The sequence below is a fragment of the Nicotiana tabacum genome, chromosome 1, assembly GCF_000715075.1.
Source record: "Nicotiana tabacum cultivar K326 chromosome 1, ASM71507v2, whole genome shotgun sequence".
In the NCBI taxonomy this organism is placed as follows: Eukaryota; Viridiplantae; Streptophyta; class Magnoliopsida; order Solanales; family Solanaceae; genus Nicotiana; species Nicotiana tabacum.
Window position 1 is genome coordinate 220,505,961 of NC_134080.1, and position 14,707 is coordinate 220,520,667.

Consider the following 14,707-nt stretch of genomic DNA (forward strand, 5'->3'; position numbering starts at 1 on the left):
CCCTTAAATTCCATTAATTATAGCTCTAATTCGTGAAGTAATACCATAGGAACGAGTTTTAGGTCCAAAATCCTTACCTCAATGAAGTCCCCTTGAAATCCTTCTTCAAAATCGTCCAAAAAGCTTTAAAGCCGACTTAGAAATGGTGAAATAGCTCAAAAATCGCGAAGGAAACAATTTATACCTTCTGGCTCAGGGATTTCGCATCTGCGGCCAATTCCCGCTTCTGTGGTACCGCTTCTGCGGCCAATGAACCGCTTCTGCGGTTTTCACTAAAGCGGCCAAAATCGCATCTGCGATGCTCACTTCGCACCTACGCCATCGCAGGTGCGGTTACCCAACCGCTTCTGCGGTCACAACCTACCTTACCTTCTTCCGCTTCTGCAACCTTCTTCCTTGTATCTGCAGCATCGCACCTGCGGTCCCCAATCCGCAGGTGCAAAAATAACAGAAGTAGAAAATCTGTAGCTACACCAAAATTCCAAACTTCTCCGTCAACCATCCGAAATCACCCCGAGGCCCCCAGGACCTCAACCAAAAGCACAAACATATCCCATAACCTTATTCAAACTTATACCAATCTTCAAAACACCTCAAACAACATCGAATCAACCAAAACGCATCGGATTCAAGCCTAAGTTTCTAAAATCTTCCAAATTTCGCTTTTGATTAAAAACCCAACCAAACCATGTTCGAATGACCTGAAAATTTGCACACACATCCCAAATGACACAACAAAACTACTGCAACTCTCGGAATTCCATTCCGACCCATATATCAAAACCTCACCTATCAACCGGAAATCGCCAAAATACCAACTTCGCCAATTCAAGCCTAAATCTACTCCAAACCTCCAAAACTTATTCCGATCACACTCATAAGTCCCAAATCACCTCCCGAAGCTATCCGAACCCTAGGAACTCACATCTGACCCCTCTAGCACATAAGTCAACATCCGGTTGACTTTTCCAGCTTAAGCTTTCTCAAAAGAGACTACGTATCTCAAACCTTTCCAAATCCTTTCTGAACCTGAGCCAACCAACCCGATCACATATAGAACCGATAGAGAAAGTAATATGAAGCAGAAAATGGGGAAAATAGAGCGGTAACTCATGCGACGACTGGCCGGGTCGTCACATGCTACATTACTATTTAATAGCCCTAAAATACCTGCAGAAGGCATGGGTTATAGCACAGAAAAATCTGGGAATCAGCCAGAATTAAAGTTTTATGGCCCTAAACACCAAAAAATGAGTAACGGTCATGACGAGGCGGTGACTATTATTCCTTAAGTCAATTTTTATGGGCCGGCAAAAATTTAGGTGGTCCGGATTCGATCGATCGTGCCCATGCAGAAGGTGTGTGCGATAACATTCGAAAATCTGGGAATCATGCCGCATTCCAGTTTTATGATCCTAAAACGCTAAACAATGAGTAACAGTCATGGCGAGGAGGTGACTATTGTTCCTTAGATCGTTTTGATGGGTCGGTAAAAATTTTGGTGATTTGGGTCCGGTCGCCTGGGCCCATGTAGAGGTATGGGCTATAGAACACAAAAATCATTGAATCGGGACGAATTCCTTATGTTGTTTTTGATGGAATGAAAAAATTTTAGGCGGTCCGCATCCAGCTACCCAGGCCAATGCATAAGGCGTAGGCCATAACCCACGAAAATATGGGAATCGTATTGAATTCATGTTTTATAGCCCTAAAACACCAAAAATGAATAATGGTCATGGAGAGGCAATGACTATTGTTCCTTAGGTCATTTTTGAAGGGCCAAAAACTTTTTAGGAAATCCAAGTCTGGTAGCTCAGGCCCACATAGAAGACTTGGGCTATAACACACAAAAATCTGGGAATCAGGCGGAATTCCAGTTTTATGGCCCTAAAATGCCAAAAATGAGTAACAGTCATGGCGAGGCGGTGACTATTGCTCCTAAGATTATTTTTGATGGGACGACAAAATTTTAGATGGTCTGGGTCCGGTCGCTTTGATCAATGCAGAAGGCGTAGACTATAGCACATAAAAATCTAGAAATCATGCGGAATTCTAGTTTAAGGCCTTAAAATGCCAAAAAATGAGTAAAAATAATGGAGAAGCGGTGACTGATATTCCTTAGGTTATTTTGACTGGCCGACCAAATTTTAGGCTGTCCAGGCCAGATCGGCCGGGTCCATGCGGCAGGCATGATCTATAGCACACGAAAATTTGGGAATCGGGCAGATTTCTAGTTTTATGGCCCTAAAACGCCAATAAAAAAGTAACGATCATGGCGATGCGGTGATTATTGTTCCTTAAGTCACTTTTGATGGGCCGCAAAATTTTGGGTTGTCCGGGTCTGGTCGCCCAGGCCCATGTAGAAGGCGTGGGCTATAGCACATGGGAATTGGGCAAAATTCAAGTTTTATGGCCCTAAAAATGCCAAAAAATAAGTAACGTTCATGGAGAGGGGTGACTATTCGTCTTAGGTCATTTTTTATGTGTCGATAAATTTTTAAGCGGTCCAGGTCCGGTCTCTTGGGCCCTTACAGAAGGCGTGGGGTATAGCACATGAAAATATATGAATCGTATAGAATTCTAGTTTTATGGCCCTAAAATACCAAACAATGAGTAGCGATCATGGCGAGGCGATGACTATTGTTTCTTAGGTCATTTTTGATGGGCCAGAAAAATTTTAGATGGTCCTGGTCCGGTCGCCCCGGCCCATGTAGAAGGTGTGGCCTGTAGCACAAGAAAATTTGGGAATCAGGTGGAATTCCCGTTTTATGGTCCTAAAACGTAAAAGAAGAGTAAAGGTCATGGTGAGGCGATGACTATTTTTCCTTAGGTTATTTATTATGGGCCGGAAAATTTTTAGGCGGTCCGGGTCTGGTCTCCTAGGTGCATGTAGAAGGCATGGGCTACAACAAATGAAAATCTAGGAATAGGGCAGAATTCAAGTTTTATGGGCTTAAAATGCCAAAAATTGAGTAACGGCCATGACGAGCTGGTGATTATTGTTCCTTAGGTCATTTTTATGGCCAAAATTTTTTAGGCGGTCTAGGTCTGATCTAAAAAATGAGTAACAGTCATGGCGAGGTGGTGACTATTGTTCCTTAGGTCGTGTCTAATAAGCCGACCAAATTTTAGGTGATCCGGGTCCGATCGCCTGACCACATACAAAAGGCGTGGGCTATAGCACACAAAATCTGAGAATTGGGTGGAATTTCAATTTTATGGCCCTAAAACGCCAAAAAATAAATAACTGTCATGGCGAGGCAGTGACATAGTTCATTAGGTCAGTTTTGAAGGGTCGGTAAAATTTTAGGGAGTACGGCCTTAGTCGCCCGAGCCCATGTAGAAGACATGGGCTATAACATATGAAAATCTGGGAGCCGGGCAGAATTTCAGTTTTATGGTCGAGATACTGCAAAAAACGAGTAATGGCTAGGTGGTGACTATTATTCCTTAGGTCGTTTTTGATGGACCAGCAAAATTTTAGGCGGTCCGGTTTGGCCACCTAGGTCCATGTAGAAGGCGTAGACTATAGCACTGAAAATTCGGGGATTGGGCGAAATTCTAGTTTTATGGCCCTAAAACGCCAAAAAACGAGTAAATGGTCATGGAGGGGTGGTGACTATTTTTTGTTGGGTAATTATTAATGGGCTGACAAAATTATAAGCAGTTCGGGTTTGGTCACCGGGCCCATGAAGAAGGTGTGAGATATAGCATATGAAAATTTAGGAATCGGGCGGAATTCCAATTTTATGACCTTAAAACGCTAAAAAATGAATAACGATCATGGCGAGACGATGAATATTTGCTCCTTATGCCAAAATTACAGGCTGAATAAATTTTAGGCGGCCCGAGTCTGGTCGGCCAAGCCCATACAGAAGGTGTGGGCTATAACACACGAAATTTTGTGAATCGTGTGGAATTCCAGTTTTATGGCCCTAAAGTATCAAAAAATGAGTAATAGTCATGGCAAGGCTCACTTGTTACTTAGATTATTTTTGATCGGCCGGCAAAATGTTAGGTGGTCTGGGTCCTGCCGCCCTGGCCTATGCAGAAGGCGTGAGCTATAACACACGAAAATCTAAGAATCGGGCGGTATTCAAATTTAATGGCCCTAAAACGCCAAAAAATGAGTAACGTTCATCGCGTGGCGCTGACTGATGTTCCTTAGGTCGTCTTGACTGGCAGGCAAAATTTTAGGCAGTCCGGGTCCGATCGGCCAGGCCCATGTAGAAGGCATGGTCTATAGCACACGAAAATCAGGAAATCAGATGAATTTTCAGTTTTATGGCCCAAAATGCCAAAAAATAAGTAACGATCATGGCGAGGCAATAACTATTGTTCCTCATATCTTTTTTAAGTGGCCAATTTTTTTTAAGCAGTACGGGTCCGGTTGCCCAGCCCACCAAGAAGGCGTGGGCTATAGCATATGAAAATTTGAGAATCGAGCAGAATTCCAGTTTTATGGCCCTAAAAGTAACGGTCATGGCGAGCCGGTGACTATTGTTACTTAAGTTCGTTTTGATGGGACGACAAAATTTTAGGCGGTCCAAGTCTGATCATCCAGTCCCATGCAAGGCGTGGGCAGTTTTATTACTCCTTAGGTCATTTTTGTTAGGCTGTCAAAAGTTTAGGCAGTCCGGGTCTGGTCACCTGGGCACATGCAGAAGGCGTAGGCTATAACACACGAAATCGAAAAATCGCCCGGAATTCTAATTTTATTGCTTGAAAATGCCAAAAACGAGTAACGGCCATGAAGAAGTGGTGACTATGGTTACTTAGGTCATTTTTATGGGCTAACAAAACTTAAGGCGGTCCGGGTCTGGTCGCCTCGTGCGGAATTCTAATTTTACGGCCTTGAAACACCAAACAACGTGTAACGATCATGGCGAGGCATTGATTATTGCTTCTAAGATCACTTTTGATGGGCCGACAAAATTTTAGGCAGTACAGATCCGGTCACCCAGGCCTATGTAGAAGGCGTGTACTAAGTACATGAAAATCTAGGAATCAGGCAGAATTTTAATTTTACATCCCTAAAACGTCAAAAAATGAGTAACAGTCATGGCGAGGTGGTGACTATTATTCCATAGGTTGTTTTTGACGGCCGACAAAATTTTAGGAGGTCAGGTCGCCTGGGCCCATGAAGAAGGCGTGGGGTATATCATACCAAAATCTGGAAATCGGGCGGAATTTCAGATTTTTATGGCCTTAAAATGCCTAAAAAGAAGTAAAGGTCATTCCGAGATGGTGACTATTGTTCCTTAGGTTGTTTTTGATGCAAGACAAAATTTTAGACCGTCGTAGTCTGGTCACTCGAGCCTAAGCTGAATGTGTGGGCTATATCACACGAAAATCTTGGAATCGTGTGAAATTGCAATTTTATGGCCCTAAAATGTTAAACAATGAGTAACGATCATGGTAAGGCGGTGACTATTGATACTTATGTTGTTTTTTATGGGCTGATAAATTTTAGGCGGTCCGATTCTGGTCGCCCGGCCCCATGTAGAAAGCGTGGGCTATAACACGCAAAAATCTAGAAATCAGGCAAAATTCTAATTTTATGGCTCTAACACGCCAAAAGAGAGTAATGGTCATAGAGAGACCATGACTATTGTTCTATAGGTCATTTTTGTGGGCCGGCAAAATTTAGGCGGTCCAGCTCCAATCACCCGGGCCCTACAGAAGGCTTGGGCTATAGCACACAAAAATCTGAAAATTGGGCAGAATTCAGTTTTATGGCCCTAAAATGTCATAAAACGAGTAACACTCATGGCGATGCAGTAACTATTGGTCATCAAGTCATTTTTAATGGGCTGACAAATTTTAGGTGGTGCGGGTCCGGTCGCCTGGGGCTATGCAGAAAGCGTAGACTATAACACATGGAAATCAGGCGAAATTCCAGTTTTGTGAACCTTAAAATATCAAAAAATGAGTAACGGTCACGGCAAGGCAGTGACTATTGTTCCATAGGTCATTTTTCATGGGTCAAATTCTTTTTAGGCTATTTGGGTCCGGTCGCCCGAGCCCATGCAGAAAGCGTGGGCTGTAACACACCAAAATTTAGGAAACGTGTGGAACTCTAATTTTATGGTCCTAAAACGCCAAACAACGAGCAACGACCATGAAGAGCCGATGACTATTGTTTATTAGGTCAATTTCGATGGGTCGGCAAAATTTTAGGCGGTCCAGGTCCGGTCGCCCGGGCACATGTAGAAGGCGTGGGCTATAGCACTTGAAAATCTGATAATCGACCGAAATTCTATTTTTACGGCCCTAAAATGCAAAAAAAAAAAAATGAGTAACAGTCATGAAGAAGCGGTGAATATTGTTCCTTAGGTTATTTTTGATAGGTCAGAAAATTAGGCTGTCGGGGTCCGGTCGTTGGGAACTAGGCAGAAGGCATGGGCTATAACAGACGAAAATCTAAAAAACGTGCGATATTCCAATTTTATGTCTCTAAATTGTTAAACAATGAGTAACGGCCATGGCGAGGAGGTGACTATTTATCCTTAGGTCATTTTTGACGGCCAACAAAATTTTAGGCGGTTCGAGCCCGGTCACTCGGGCCCATGCAGAAGGCATGGGCTATAGCACGCGAAAATTTAGGAATTCGGCGAAATTTCAGTTTTACGACCCTAAAATGCCAAAATACGAGTAACCGTCATGGCGTGGCGGTGACTATTGTTCCTTAGGTAATTTTTTATGGGCTGGCAAAATTTTAGATGGTCCGGCTCCGACTTGGGCCCTACAGAAGGCTTGGGCTATAACACACGAAAATCTGAGAATCGGGCAGAATTTTAGTTTTATGGTACTAAAATGCCAAAAAATGAGTAATGCTCATGGAGAGGCAGTGACTATTGTTCCTCCGGTCATTTTTAATGGGTCGATAAAATTTTAGGTGGTATGGGTCCGGTCGCCCGGGCCCATGCAAAAGGCATAGGCTATAACACACGAAAATCTGGGAATCCAGCGAAGTTCCAATTTTATGGCCTTAAAACTCCAAAAACGAGTAACAGACATGGTGATGTAGTGACTATTACTCCATAGGTCATTTTTGATCGGCCGAAAAGTTTTTAGGCGGTGCGGGCCATGTAGAAAGCGTGGACTATAACACATGGGAATCAGGTAAAATTCCAGTTTTATGGCCCTAAAACACCAAAATATGAGTAACAGTCATGGTGAGGCGGTGACTATTGTTCCTTAGGTCGTTTTTTATGGGTCAGAATTTTTTAGGCTGTTTGGGTCCGGTCGCCCGAGCCCATGCAGAAAGCTTGAGTTATAGCACACGAAAATCTGGGAATCGAGCGTAATTCCAGTTTTACTGCCCTAAAATACAAAAAAATATTAACGGTTATAGCGAGGCGGTGACTATTGTTCCATCGGCCATTTTGATGGGTCGACAGAATTTTAGGAGGTCCGGGTCTAGTCGCTTGGGCACATGCATAAGGCATGGGCTATACCACAAAAAATTTGAGAATCAGGCAGAATTCTAGCTTTACGGACCTATACCTTAGGTTGTTTTTGTTGCGACGGAAAATTTTTAGGTGGTCGGGGTCCGATCTCTTGTGCCTAGGTAGAAGGGGTGCGCTATAACACATGAAAATCTAGGAATCGTGCAAATTCTAGTTCTATGGCCCTAAATCTTAAACAATGAGTAATGGTCTTGGCAAGGTGGTGACTATTGTTCCTTAAATTATTTTTGATGGGCTGGAAAATTTTTAGCTCATCCAGGTCCCGTTGTCGGGCCCATGCAGAAGGAGTGGGCTATAGCACATGAAAATCTGGAAATCGGACAAAATTCCAGTTTTATGGCCCTAAAATGCCAAAAAACGATACTCGGTCATGGCTTGGTGGTGACTAATGTTTCTCATTTCATTTTTGACGAGCTAGAAAAATGTTAGGCAGTCCGACTCCGGTCGCCCAGGCCCTGCAAAATGCTTGGGAAATATCACATGAAAATCTGAGAATCGGGTAGAATTTCAGTTTTATGGCACTAAAATGCCAAAAATGAGTAATGGTCATGGAGAGACAATGATTATTGTTCCTCAGATCATTTTTAATGGGTCAAAAAAAATTTAGGCAGTTCGAGTCCGGTCGCCTGGGCTCATGTAGAAGGCATAGGTTATAGCACACGAAAATTTAAAAATCGGGCGGAATTCCTGTTTTATGGCCCTAAAACGCCATAAAATGAGTAACGATCATGGCGAGGTGGTGACTATTGCTCCTTAGGTAATTTTTAATGGGCCAACATAATTTTAAGTGGTCCGGGTCCGTTCGCGAGGGCCCATACAGAAGGTGTGGGTATAACACACGAAAATGTAGGAATCGTACGGAATTCTAGTTTTATGGCTCTAAAATACCAAACAACGAGTAAAGGTCATGGCGAGATGATGACTATTTTTGCTTTGGTCATTCTTGATAGGCTGACAAAATTTTAGGCGGTCCAAGTTCGGTTGCCTGGGCCAATACAGAATGCATAGGCTATAGCACACAAAATCTAGAAAACTTGTGAAATTCCAATTTTATGGCCCTAAAATACCAAACAACGAATAACAGTCATGGTGAGGTAGTGAATATTGTTCCTTAGGTCGATTTTGATGGGCCAATAAAATTTTAGGCGGTTCGAGTTTGGTAGACCGGGCACATGTAGAAGGCATACATGAAAATCTGGAAATTGGGAGATATTCAAGTTTTACGGCCCTAAAATGCCAAAATATGGGTAACGGTCATGGCGAGGCGGTGAATATTATTGAATAAATTGTTTTTGACAGGCCGATAGAATTTTATACAGTCGGGGTCCGGTTGCCCGGGCCTAGACAGAGGGCCCAGGGTATAACGTACGAAAATCTAGGAGTCATGCGATATTCTAATTTTATGGCTCTAAATCGTTAAATAACGAGTAACAGTAATGGCGAAGTTGTGACTATGGGGTCCATATTTATCTGGTTATACCCTGAGTATGCATCTACAAAACTTAACAGCTCATGTCCTGCGGTAGAATCAATTAGTTGATCTATGTGCGGCAAAGTGAATGAATCTTTAGGACAAGCTTTATTTAAGCAAGTATAATCTACACAAACTCGCTATTTTCTATTCGTTTTTGGTACTACCACAATATTAGCTAGCCAGTTAGGATATTTTACCTCTCATATTGACCCAATTTTTAAAAGTTTTAGTACCTCATCTTGGATCACCTAATTTTTAAAGGATCCATGTTTCCTTTTCTTCTGCTTGAAAGGTGGATATGATGGGTCCTCGTTCAGTTTATGAATCATCACCTCCGGTGGTATACCCGTCATATCTGAATGGACTAAGAAAAGCAATCTGAGTTTGCTTTTAAATATTCAATTAACTTACTTTTCATTTCTATGCTCAGGTTTACTCCGATGTAAACTTTTCTGTTCGGCCAGTGTTTAAATAGCACCACCGAATCAAGTTCTTTGGTAGTTGTCTTAATATTTTCATTTTCTTCTGGCTCTTGAATAACATCGGGTCTCAAATCAATGTTAGTTTGTGCTGGAATGCCTTCTGTTGAGGTTTGTATTGCAACATCCTCAACTGAACTTTGTAACTGCTATTTCTTGCCTTTCACCTCGCTTACCATGCTGTTACCAACTACTGAATTGATACTCCTAAAAGCTTGTTGATCTCTAAGGATTTGACGGATCCCCTACTGTGAAGGAAATTTGATAACTTGATGCAATGTGGATGGTACAACATCCATATCGTGAATCCATGGTCTCCCCAAGATTATATTATAGGCCATATATGCATCTATCACCTGAAACTTTGTATCTTTGATAAGCCCTTCTATAAACATAGCCAACACTACTTCTCCTTTCGTGATAACACTTGAATTATTAAACCCAGATAAAGTCAGTGCCTTTGGTATCATCTTGTAGTTAGCTTGCATCTCATCCACCACTCTTAGTAAAATGATATTCGCGGAACTACCTGAGTCAATCAAAACTCGTTGTACGTTAGTATCGTGTACAAGTAAAGATATTACCAGTGCGTCATTGTGAGGAATCATCAAGCCGTCCGTATCTTCATCATCAAATGTTATACTGTCTCCTTCCAAGGTTTGACGTATTCGCTTCCCATGAGTGACTATGACTTTCGACATCTTCTTTGCTACTGTATAAGTCACACCATTGACCTCGTCTCTCCCGGTTATTACGTTAACTGTTCTTTTTGGAGACGGGGATTTTGGAGGTTCTTGCCTATTCTTCATATATGATTGCCTACCTTTCTCGATGAACAGGTCAGTTAGATAACCTTGCCTTAACAAATGCTTGACCTCTCCTTGTAGTAACTTGCAATTAGCTTTTCTATGGCCGTGATCGTTGTGAAATTCACACCAATAATCTGGATTTCTTTTGCTCGGGTCTGACCTCATTTCCTTAGGCCACCGTACCTTATCTCCCGTACCTCTTAAAACAACCACCACTTCGGAGGTACTGACATTAAAACTGTAATCTCCGATTCTCGCATGTGTGCTAGAATTGTCTCCTCGCACATCCCGTTCCTTTCTGAATCTAGTTGAGGAATCCGCATCTTTTTGCCTTGACCTTGATTCATATTGTAAGTTTTCTTGTTTTGAACGAGAATCTCGACATGCAGGACCCATATAAGGCTCGTACCTATTTTTCTCGGTGCTTTTTTATGATTCTAAGCATCTTGAACCTACTCTTTCATCAACTCTTGGCTATAGAACCGTGTCTTCCTCTATTTGCAGCTTCGTGCTATATCTATTATACATGTCGTTCCAAGTTATTGTTGGAAATTCTCGTAAACTTTCCTTCAGTCTCCTCGTGGCTTCTGAACTTCTCTCGTTTAGATTGCTTGCAAATGCCATAGCTGCCCAATTGTCAGGTACTCGTGGTAATATCATCCTCTCCTGCTGGAATCTATCCAAAAACTATGTGATTAGTTCTATGTTTCCTTGTTTTACCTAAAAGATGTCTTCCATCCCTTTTCAACTTTTTGAGCTCCCGAATGTGCTTTTATAAATGAATCTGCAAGCTCAACAAAAGAATCAATAGAGTTTATAGGTAAGAGATAATACCATATTAATGCTCCTTTCATGAGAGTTTCACCAAATTTTTTAACCAAAACTGATTCGATTTCTTTCTTGGTTAAATCGTTGCCTTTCACGCCAGTTGTAAACACAATTACCTAGTCTCGGGGCTCAGTTGTTCCATCATATTTTGGAATATCAGGCATTTTAAACTTCTTAGGAATCGACAAAGGTGTTGTACTTGGCTTCCAGGGCTATTGTGAATATTGATTATCAATATCTGCTCCTTTAATCACGGGTAGTACACTAGATGTTTGTTCTATGCGATTATTTGCTCTTTCAGCTGTTTCTGTAAAGTTAGTACCAAACTTTGTAAATCAGAATTATTTGGTATACCTGACCTTCCATCACAAGATTCATTGGGAATTCCTCCACTTCCTGAATTGGCAAGCCTTGAGCGTGTGTTTTCTATGGTTGCGATATTGTTTGGAGGAGGAGTTGGCGGCGTAGTTGGCAATCCCTTAACAAAGGCTTGGAGAGCGCTGTTCATGTGTTCTGCGATCAATTATTTTAAAGTGTCTTGTTCGACAGTCTGCTCATCCCCTTGATGATCATTCATGTGTGATGTTGATCTTTCAGGTGTCCCCTCTTGGGACTGTCGAGGAGATTCTTGTGGTAAAGGGATTGGTGGAGTTCCTCCCTCCTATAGATTTAGCTAGTTACTTTCGTTGACAGTTGACATGATTGGTTGTCAGAAAGAGAATTTGAAAAGTGAAATGATTATCAGTTTTTCCGGTAACGGGACCAATTTGTTTAACCAAAAAATAGGTTTCTTGATCAAAATCTAAATTTAAAAGAAAATGGGTTACTGATAATCAAGTTTTATTTCACTTTCACAATAATATTTATGGAAAATAGTAAAAATGGCAAAAGAACTAATTGATGGTCAAATTGTAAAATCAAGATAGAGAATTTCGAGAAGCAAAAAAATAAAGAGTATATTTCAGTAGTACTTGAGATCTGTCCTTACAAATAAAATTTTGTATCCTTATATAGGAGTGTACAATCGTAATGATTTTCCCACATAATTTGGGTTTATTACTGGCATTAATGGTATTGATTGCCCATTATCTCAGATATCTATAACTGGCATATTTATAGCGATAAATACCCTATAACTATTTCGATTCTCCTTCCTTATTTACTTCCGGTTCACGTATCTTTCCTTCTTTTTGATCTTTATTCATTTCGTCCTCGCCTTTTTCTCTGTCAACTGTTAGGCCCGGTTCTCTTCTCCATATTGTCTCGTGGGTGTTTCTCCCTGTGCCTTCCTCTCTCAATTAATTCTTTCAATTGAGAATGCCATTTGTCGCTATATCACTATTCCACGTGTCATGTTATGTCAGCATTCCAACTTTCCACGTGTAATGCCATTTTACCACCAATACAGATAGTCCCCCTACTTTTTGGATATTATCTATTGAATATTCGGGAAGTGGAAAATTTTTATGGCGGGAATTCTTTGCCGCCGTTTTTCAAATACAATCATGTCTCCTTCAGAACCTGTGCGACACATATCACGTCTATTTAATTCTCATGCCACGTGACTTCTACTGATTGGTTCTATAGTTTCTCAATGCTTTTTAGGGCTTTTCTGCAGCCATGTCACTCATGAAGTGACAATTCTATTATGATGCTTCATAATGACCTACCTTAACAAAGGTCGTGTCTTCTTATAAATATTCCACTCTTTTTGATTTATTGAAGTCTTTCTTCTTTCATATTCACTTCCATCTTTTTGGTTTACACTCTTCTGCATCTTTTCCCTATTCTTCTTTGGACAATCATGTCTTCCCCAGATCCCCGTAAGGTTGTAATTGTTGACGAGTTTATTCCTTATAATGCTCCCACTAGAAGTAGAAGGGGTGGTAGGCTTTGCAGTCTTGGTTCTATATCTAACCGTGGTTCCTCTTCTCAAAGTAGTGCTACTAATCCATATTCCTCTAGACCTAGGGCTCCTATAACCCCTAGATCTTCTTCAAGAAATAGAGATTTAACTGAAACTGTGCATGAACCCACAGTTGCAGAAATTGTTCCTCAAGAGTTTTCCTTTGTAACTGATCATGAATCTATAAGAAACCAAGTTTCTTCCATAGCTTCCCTCAATCATGCCGACATTTATCCAAGTTTGATTACTACTGGTCTTCTTTATCTTGTTCAAAGAGAGTGTCATTGGAAACCTGATTTCCTAGTTTTAGTTCCTGGTGCCAATTAGAGAATTACTTCTTACCATGTCGATTTCTCTTTTGTCTATACCTACCCTTTCACTCTAGGGTTCAAACCCCCTATTGATCCTGTGATCCTTGAGTTTTGTCATTATTTCAAAGTGTATCTTAGCCAGATTGGCCCCATAGTATGAAGGGTTGTTGCATGCCTTCGTTATTTGGCAAAACTGGTTTTCGTGCCTTTTACTTTTTGGCACTTGCTTCACTTATACTCCCCAAGCTATTTTGTGAAGGTGTCTTTTCTCCCGTGGCTAGAAGTAAGAGAGTTTTGGTTAGCCCTAAAGATGATCGAGATCGTGGCTGGTATGCTCGTTTTGTTGCTGCTCCCACTAGTAGGTTAGTGGGCGAAGAAAACATGCATTTCCCAGAGAAATGAAAATTTTCACATAAGTTATTTCTCTTTTGTTTTTGAAATATCTCAAAAGACTTTATTATAATAAAATACCTAACCTTTTAGCATCCATAGAAGTTTTTGATGAAATTCCCAACTTCCGTGCTTGGGTAGAAAAGATTTTAACTGTTGCACCTATGGAGAAGAGCTCCTGGAAATATCTTTCTCAAAAAATTGGTTGGAAAGTAAAGACGCACGGTACTTTTTACCTTTATTGTTTCTTTCTTTCTCTCTCTTATTTATTCATATTTTCACATCTTTCTCCTTTTTAATAGGGTTTCCCATTCGTTGTATTAGTCTCACGTCTGTTCCCTCAACCAGGCTTTCCGTGAGTCTTGCTCAGGAAAGAATTTTAAGTGCTTCTTCTTCTAATAGGAAAACTGATGGTACTCGTGGCTCTGAGGGTGAAGAAGATCCAGAGGAGGGTTCTTTAGTGCAAAGACCTCGAGTTAGGAGACACGTAATTTTTGATGATGAAGCCACTCCTTCTCATGCCCCTCTATCGAGTTTATCCCCTTTAGACTTTTGGATGAGCCAGAGAGTGACCCTTTAATGATTTCTGATGATGATGTTGTTGATCCTCCCCTAGGTTCTATTGATAGTTTGTTTGCTCATGGCTTCGAGGGTAATGAAGCTCTCAGGCTTGTTTTTGAGGAATGACTCTTGCTACTCTTTCATCTTCGGTTTCCATTACCCCTACCTGTTGCTCCTCCTACTGCTCCTCCCGTAGATGCGTCCACCTCATCTGCTATTCCCGTGGTTGCTTCTCATACAGAGACTGGACCCTCCAGCAGTGGGTTGACAGTGAAAAGAGTTGTTGTGGAAGTCCCCGAAGGTAGGAGTTTACTAAAGAAATTGGGTCAAGCTGATGTGTGGTTAAAGCCCTTGATTGGACCTGTAGAGATTAAGAACTTAGTAAGCCATAACTCCCTGAATTGGATGAATGATATTGTTCATTCTTCTTTAAAGGTACAGTTTTACTTATACTTCCTTTCCTTTTTCTTTCTTATT

At 41.2% G+C, this 14,707-nt stretch overlaps 1 protein-coding gene across 1 annotated transcript; it reads right to left on the reverse strand.

The window, feature by feature from the left end:
• Positions 1–9,670: 9,670 nt before the first annotated feature.
• LOC107817125 (uncharacterized) lies at positions 9,671–10,630 on the reverse strand. The gene has a single exon (XM_016642898.1). The coding sequence runs from the start codon at positions 10,628–10,630 to the stop codon at positions 9,671–9,673; it is 960 nt and encodes a 319-aa protein (XP_016498384.1).
• Positions 10,631–14,707: the final 4,077 nt, after the last annotated feature.

Coding starts and splice junctions, on each gene's coding strand:
- LOC107817125 (XM_016642898.1), bottom strand. CDS start 10,630: ATGGGTCCTGCATGTCGAGATTCTCGTTCAAAACAAGAAAACTTACAA.